The sequence below is a fragment of the Sycon ciliatum genome, chromosome 2 (assembly GCF_964019385.1).
Source record: "Sycon ciliatum chromosome 2, ocSycCili1.1, whole genome shotgun sequence".
NCBI classification, from domain to species: domain Eukaryota; kingdom Metazoa; phylum Porifera; class Calcarea; order Leucosolenida; family Sycettidae; genus Sycon; species Sycon ciliatum.
This window is the reverse complement of record NC_088644.1, coordinates 19,106,273-19,114,194: the sequence shown is the minus strand read 5'-3', so window position 1 is coordinate 19,114,194 and position 7,922 is coordinate 19,106,273. Positions and strand designations below refer to the sequence as shown.

Below are 7,922 nucleotides of genomic sequence, written 5' to 3'. Positions count from 1 at the left end.
CTGATATGTATCGGACAAATACATAATTAATTTTTATGATGACGCATCGATGATGCATTGTTCAATCATGTCGCCGGGGGCGCTTGCCACGAGCGGGCTCTGCTTGGATTTTTGATTTTTAGTTTTTACAAAAAGAGTCACTACAACGTCGACCGTCGTCATCGATAACTCGACAACAAACTCCCTTGGCAAGTAGCAGTTACTAGTAGTTAGTTGCCTAACTGGATTGATCGTGGATATCGGATGTTCCCCAGTGTCAGTGAGACGTTGTCTCTGGAAACCCATCCAAACCATCGTGGTCTTTTTCAATACTCGACTGCTTGGTTCAAACTATCTCGTCTTTTGTTATCAACAAGATTATTCTCGAATTTTTGGTGAGAGTACTGTAGATCATCCCTTTATCGAAAGGCTAGACGTGTACTGCTAGCACTAATGGCTTCGTATGTAGCCAAAGTTGCTCGCCAGTGCGAGGAGGCCACAGAAACAAAAGAATTGGATCTGACTGATTGTGATCTTACTTCCGTTCCACATGCTGTCTACCATATTCTGCGTGAGACTACTGTCCAGAGTGCTACCTTCTCAAATAATAAGCTGAAGTCCGTTCCTGGACGTCTGTGCAGTGCGTTTGGCGGTGTTAGCCACCTGAACTTCAGTGGAAATCGAATTACAACATTACCCATGGAATTTGCTGAGCTGCAGGAGCTATTGACGTTGGATTTGTCCAAAAATAAACTGAGCAACATACCAGATGGCATAGTCGTACTGCAGAAACTCGAATCTCTGTGCCTGGATGACAATGAAATTACCTCTGTTGATTGGCAAGACTTGCGGGCCAGGATACCAACACTAAAACAGGTCAGCATTTCAAACAATCCACTGTCTGTGGACAGCCGACTTCAAGCATCTACTATCCCATCACTTACGATTGTTTTGGAGAAAGGGGGTTGATATCTGAGGTAGCTTTCTTTAACGTGTGATATCCGATCAGTAGGATAGAGACATTTCATTCGTTCATAGATCCTTAGCTTTCACTTGCTATCTTTCATACTGATAAAACTGTAGGTTATTTTCAGCGGTGTTGTCCCGAGCTACTGCATCTTGCATGCAGCTGCACTGTGGGTGCTATTGTGCCATGGTTGTTCAATTTTTACTTGAAATTAGGATTTTATGTCCATATGAATTATATGTCAATCAACGATCTTTAGAGTTGATCTCATAGAACATTGCTGTATCTTTTATAGTATTTGACTTATTTCACACACTCTATCCGTCCACGCTGTATTTACTGTCACGGTGGTCGATGCCAATACAGTCCGGACCATTTGTCAAGGGTGTTCTAGACTTCACAACTAAATTATCTAGACTATGAATTTTTCCTGTTGACGCAGCATTTTGAGTTAAGGGGGAAACGATTACAGCAAATACTCGAAGCAGTGATCATTCTAAGCAAACAGTTTGATTAGTCGATAAGTTTTGATTAGTGAACTATGCATACAGTCATACTATTGGCAGTATCTGCACTCAGCATGCAGCCAAGAGTACATACCCCCCCCCCCCCCCCCCCCCCCAGAGTGTGCAACGCCTGATCCAGCTCTGCATAGGGTCTTGGTCGAGCGTAATCGGATCTTCTGATGTCATGCGTACACTCCACACCAGCACAAGGCCGGTCTCAAGGCAGGGCACCGTTGTTTTTGATCCGAGAGTACCCGCGACTCCCCGGGTTCCTCTCAGATGTGTACGGTATTCCACACACAGCAGTCAATACATCATGTTAAAAGTGTGAGAGATACATCTTCCTTGTTGGAATACATGTACTGCAATTTCTTGTTGCCAAACCACACGATGGCGGATGCTCGCATGAAGACCCTACAGCGTTGCATGCTGCATGATCGATGTAAAAAAGTGATGTTTAATAATAGTTCAAATAAATATTTTCAAGGTACGGGTAAGTAATTAGTTGGACAGAAATTAAAGCTGGTTTAATAGTAAAAATATAAAGTACTAGTAAATAGGCAAGAGATACACTGAAGACAAGTTCCATTCCAAGCCGGCAGCAAACATGGCCAAACACATGAGAAATGACACGGGATATTCAGCTGTATCTGCTGGTATTTGGTACCAAAATATGCGAAAGCATTTTTATTGGCATACTGCACAATTTACTCCACTGTTCCAACAATGTGCTTCTTTCTCTCTGGTCGACGAGGTTTGAGCTTTGATGGCTTGGTATGCCGGCGGACATTCTCTTCTTTGCGCTTGATTTTGCTTAGAATGTCTTTCTTCTTCTTGGATTCTGAGTGGATAAGATGTGGTATATGGCGATGGCGCTGGATTCTTCTGATCTGCGGATGGCTGCTGTACTTGGTCTTGAGCTTCTCACTCTGTACGTGTGCCGCCCTCTCTCTAGCTGACACAGGTCCGAGCTTTTCCCAAGCCTTGGCTTTCCACAATCTTATATTCATCTCATCGCTGCCTGATGCAATGAACTTTCCATCCGAGCTCCAACAAATTGTGAAAACACGCTGCATTCGTTTAGTGTGATAGACTTCTCGACTGTGGCCACCCTGCATTGGAAATATCCGAATAGTCTTGTCGTAACTGGCTGAAACAAACTCTCGACCTGTCCTCGAGTAGTCCACGTCCATCACAGCCGAAACATGATCTGTGTGAACATTCAGCGGGAATGTCAGCTTTCTCATATCAAATGTGTACAAATTTCCATCTTCATTAGCAGCGGTGAAGTTGAATGCTTCTCGGGGATTCCAAGCGATACAGTTGCTCTTCATTTCAAGAACAACCTTACGCAATGGAGTGGAACCTCGAGCGTCATACAGGACAATGCTACGGTCTGATCCACAGCTTCCACAAATGTTAACTTCGACTGGATTAAAGCACACATTGCCAACTGTGTCACATCCCCAGGAGAACGATCGGACTGGCTCAGAGCGCTCTTCATCCCAAATGTCAATTTGATTTCCAGACGTGGCGAATAACGGTTCACTGTAGTGATGTGATATAGATGTAAAAGGAGCCTTGCCGAGAATGGTATGTGTTGGCTCCATACTAGTACTGTCCCCATGACTCTGCACTGCAGCGGTAAGTGACCAGCGCTTCACAATCTTGTCATCGCCAACAGAGAGGAGACTTTCGCCTGATGGTGCAACGCACATCCCTCGCACAAAGCCAGAATGTCCTACAAACGCTGATGTACACTGACGACTTGATAGATCCCACACACGTATCTCGCCATCACACGCACCTGATACCAAACAACTTAAACGCTTGGGGTGTTTCGCAAAGCAACTAACACCATCTGTATGACCGGATAGATCACCCACGAACGGCTTAGCAAAAACTCTTTCTAGCTTTGTAGCATTTAGAGCGCGAGTGTATTCTCTTGCTTCTTCAAAGGGATGCAGAGCCGGATCAGGGTTTCTCGGCACGTGATGGAGGTCCTGCTTCCGCTCACGAATATGATCGTGCGGATTTCTGCTCAGCATTTTCACCTTCATCTTGATCGGCAAGATTCAATCACCCAACTGTTTTGCTTCTAAAATTTGAACTCCATCAAAGGCAAACCACTCAGAGAAGAAGTACAGACTCGTACGTGTAGCTCAAATAGTGAGTGGATGCACGGAACAGTCAACAATAGTATATACAACGATTGTAGTACTCAATCTCTGAACAATCAATTCCTGACATACCATTTCTACCGTGACAGATCATTTTGAATTTATACCGGGTATTTGAAGTCTTCAAAATAATAATTTTAATTTTTTGAACGAGCACATATATGCATACATCACATGATCATGGGGCATGGGGCCGCGGCCCGGGGGGATAATGCGTAGTTATCATGACGTAACTTCATTATTCCAAGTAATATTAGTTGTCATAGTGAAAATGGCGCTATTTGAAATTGTGATTTTTGAAACATTTTAGCTTCGTGATTTTTTTTCGAAAGACCAGCGCAGCGCTCAGCACGTACATCGCATGAGCAGGCAGCTAGCTCTACTTCTGAAGTTTTGCGTGGTGGTATCGTTGCACAGCTGGAACGCTAGAACCAGCAGTGAGATTTGAGAATCTGTCTATTCCATTGCAACAGTTGCAGTCAACAACCTTGAACTAGTTTGTCGAAGCATCACGGAGCAGCCTAAGAGCCAAGCAAACCAGTTGGATCTGTACCACAAGCTTCATCCCTGTGTCAGATTTTTCAAAGGATTCTAAAATTTCTTCGGGACACTCTGTTCTGCTGAGTCAGCAACGCAGCGAGCTGCTATTCGCTTCCATGCAATCGACATTGTGAGTAGAGTAGAGTATACACGTGTCTAAAAACACTAACACCGCCAGATATAATCGGCATTGCCTTGTGATTTGCAAAGCTGATGTATGAACACTATAATCTCAAGTCCTATTGCCAGTATTGGCTAGGGCTAAAAAAAAAGCAATTGAAATAACCACCTGTACATGTATAATAGATATGGAGATAACGGTCACCTCGAAAATGAAAACTTTGGGGTTCATGGAGTAAGAGCACTGAGTTGATGGTCTTGATCCAAGGAGGCTGTGACGCATCTTTTGCCGGATGCTCCCAATCGAATTCATATGCTCGGTGTGCTGCATTCAGGTGTTGACATCAATATGGCATGTCATTCATGCGTTTTGAGTGCCAATGGCAAATATTCAGAGCCCTTTCAATTGGGAACAATGTATCTCTTGGACCTACGTCATTCGACTCAGTGCTAGTATCCTATGAGTACATATTCTGAAACCCTTAGGTTGGAGGAGGCAGCAACAGTTGAGGTACGCAGATATTTGAGGGGGCTGCATACTGGTACTTGGTGCACATCAAAGCTGGTGACACAGGCCCTAGCTAGGTGTGCTTAAAATGTACATGTACATGTATGAGGAAAGTTTGAGCACTGAGAAGTAAATTAGTTTACTTTGGTAACAGTACTTGGAGAACAGGTCAGCATACTGAAATATAGTGCAGTGAAGATGTGAAAACACTTTGTGATGCAGCTCATACACACTGTTGTCACGTCGAAAGCCTTGCCATCCCGGCCACTGCCACAGTTATCGCTGTCACTGCAGGTGCTGGTTTTGCCATCATCATCACTGCAGCTGCTACTACTGCCTCGCCTATCACTGCCTGTGCCATCATTTCTGGAAATGACATGCTCGTCAGTCCTGCCCAGTGCGTTTGATACACACAAAAGTAGGCAAGAGAAGTTTGTGAGGCAGCTAGTGCTATTTTGATTCCCCACCTCCTTGTAATAGCTGTAGTACTCTGGTGCTTGGCGCAACTTGCACCGTCTTTTCCCTGCGTGCGTTTCATCACTACTTCATTTTCATCAAAGCTGTACGAATTGACTTTGTTGTACTAGATCACATTACAGTATTACTACTGGTTTGAGAAGTAAAAATATGAAAAACCTTATCAGAATTATCGGTAGCTTCGTGCATGTGTAACAATTGCATAATTGCAATAAAAACCAATAATTATTACAATACAATACATTCACAGTCAATAACCAGTGTTATGTGCACGAAAGCAGCACATCAATGCGCTAAACCTATTTACCTCACATGACAAGTAATATACTTCTGAAGTAACTAAGAGCTGTGTCTGTCGTCATGAAACTGGTACCATTTCTCTCTCGCTTTAACCTGTATAGATAGGGTCAAGTGATAGTTTACTGGTCGTGTAATGTGTTAGCGCACGCCTGTCTATGCAGTGTGTATAGTGGACTTGTTCGGTCTTTCTCAGTTTCCTTTGTCATGTATGTACTTCGAAGTACTGATAAGAGTGGGCTGAAAGCTTCTGGACAATGACTGATGTTATTGTGATGATGGAACTAGCAGCTGCGTTACCCTGTGTAGTGAATGTCCATCTCCCAATCGATTACTAGTATTCATGCTAGTTACTCTAGCTGGCCGGTCCCAGTTCAATACCTCCTTGGACTGTTGTCATTATACCGGTACTGTAGTACTAGTAGTCGAAATGCTCCTTCAACCTTGTTCGTGCTGTGTCGATATTTATTTGTCAGTGTTGTGTACTAAGACTGCTAACTTGTTCTTTTGGTTTTACAAAGGCACAACTGATCTATAATGGACGACGTACCAGTCAAGGGGGTGCAGTATGGCCGTGATCCAGCTGATGATCAGGAGGAGTTTAGACCTGCATCCGAAGGTTAGATACGAACTGCTAGTATACGAATGAAACCAGCACATCCACCTTGCATGTACAGTGTACACATTTTGCACTAGCACTTCATGCATAATATAGCAGTATTCATTTCAATTTAACGAATTCTCATAATATTCTGGAGCGGGACAAGCCTTGTCAGGAGGAATTTGCTGATATGGTATGCTGTTGCTCTTGCCGGTGTCTGCAAGCGCCGTGGGGTTTCACTGGGTCTAAACAAGTACCTTTATTCCCGTAGCTATGCAGAAGACGTTACTTCAGTAACGTCTGGCGCTAGCCAGTGTCCACACAGCTTTAATTTGGTATTTGTTTGTTTGTGTGTTTGTGTCACGCCTGGCGCTGTCCCGTATCTGACGGCAAAAATCATAGGGATGTTATAAATTTTTCAATTCTCCTATTTTTTCAGGCATATCCTGGGATTCGAACCCGCACTATCGCCCTACATGCATTCCCCCATACACTTCGCATTCATACCCATTCTTCCAAGTTGCTTCACGTTATGATCTTGCGTTTGAAAGCCCTATTTGAATATTGCGGGCAGCTGTATGTGGCCAGCTGTGTTTGATGGTACGGTACGGGAGACGGTGTCGTATTACCCTCGATCGTACCTGTCCCGTACCTATCCCTACCGTACCGTACCATCAAAGACGGCTGGCCACAATGCATATTCAAATAGGGCTTTCAAATGCAAGATCATAATGTGAAGCAACTTGGAAGAATTAGTATGTATGCGAAGTGTATCGGGGGATGCATGCAGGGCGCGATAGTGCGGGTTCGAATCCCAGGTTATGTCTAAAAAAAAAATTTTATAACATCCCTATGCTTTTTTTTGTCTAGGTCATCAAGGCAAAAAAAGTATAGCGTAGGGCCCTGAGCTTCCAAGCTCTCTCGTTGTATCAGGATTGTGTAGGCCGATTGAAGATGGTATCTACGGGATTCGTTTTCAGAGCGCTGCTCCGTCATCATCAGGGGGTTTACCTGCACCAGTTAGATCAAAGGAATAGCACTCCACTGTGACTCTAGTCCATGTTTTTTCTTTCTTTCAAATAATACAGTTGATTGTCAGTCCACAATGTTATGGCATGTCATCTAAACACATTTTCATTATTGATTAGAAATTTAACAGAAATACTCAGCAATGGACTTGGTTTTTGGTCTTTGGGTTCTTATTTCTTTTCTAGTGTTTGGAAGCAATGAGTTGGATTACCTGGACAAGCTGGAAGCTCAGGGTGGAAGTGCTGTAAGTTCGGTTTATACACCAGTAATTTTAACATTCTACTTCTGACATTTTTGACTGAACCCAGTGGAATCCTGGTGTGTATATGTGTGTGTGTGTGCGTGCGTGCGTGCGTGCGTGTGTGTGTGTGTGAGAGAGAGAGAGAGAGAATGAGAGTGTGCCTGCGGGTGTGCTTGCATGCGCCATTGCAGCTATATTTCTTGTGTTTTACTGGTATGGGCTGATTAGGATTGATTGCATTAAAAAATAGCATTCCAGTTATATCATTCGTGAAGAAAAGGAATATATTGCATTCCTTACGATAATACAGTTGAGATTTTGTGTTACTCGTGTTGTGTTTGGGAATGCAGGCTGATATCGCTCTTGGTCGACAATCTCTTTATGTGAAGTTTGATCCACTGGTGGATTCTGCTAGTCAACCTGGTAAGTTATAGACATCGGAAGCCTCAAGTATTGCATTGCTGTACATGCACCCAT

At 43.6% G+C, this 7,922-nt stretch overlaps 2 protein-coding genes and 1 long non-coding RNA gene across 3 annotated transcripts; 2 read left to right on the top strand and 1 right to left on the bottom strand.

The window, feature by feature from the left end:
• The first annotated feature begins 134 nt into the window (after nucleotides 1–134).
• LOC135809053 (leucine-rich repeat-containing protein 20-like) lies at nucleotides 135–1,383 on the top strand. Its single transcript, XM_065322311.1, has one exon. It carries the CDS (start codon nucleotides 433–435, stop codon nucleotides 946–948), a length of 516 nt encoding a protein of 171 aa, XP_065178383.1. The 5' UTR covers nucleotides 135–432; the 3' UTR covers nucleotides 949–1,383.
• Nucleotides 1,384–1,771: 388 nt separating this feature from the next.
• LOC135810785 (DDB1- and CUL4-associated factor 13-like) lies at nucleotides 1,772–3,738 on the bottom strand. Its single transcript, XM_065324227.1, has one exon. It carries the CDS (start codon nucleotides 3,510–3,512, stop codon nucleotides 2,160–2,162), a length of 1,353 nt encoding a protein of 450 aa, XP_065180299.1. The 5' UTR covers nucleotides 3,513–3,738; the 3' UTR covers nucleotides 1,772–2,159.
• A 239-nt stretch (nucleotides 3,739–3,977) lies between these two features.
• LOC135810784 (uncharacterized) lies at nucleotides 3,978–7,868 on the top strand. Its single transcript, XR_010552390.1, has 4 exons — nucleotides 3,978–4,302; nucleotides 6,096–6,193; nucleotides 7,390–7,448; nucleotides 7,796–7,868. It is a non-coding gene; the product is annotated as an uncharacterized LOC135810784 (long non-coding RNA).
• The last annotated feature ends 54 nt before the right edge of the window (nucleotides 7,869–7,922 follow it).

Bases quoted from the DNA above. Each gene is read 5' to 3' on its own strand.
- LOC135809053 (XM_065322311.1), top strand. From the start codon at position 433: ATGGCTTCGTATGTAGCCAAAGTTGCTCGCCAGTGCGAGGAGGCCACA.
- LOC135810785 (XM_065324227.1), bottom strand. From the start codon at position 3,512: ATGAAGGTGAAAATGCTGAGCAGAAATCCGCACGATCATATTCGTGAG.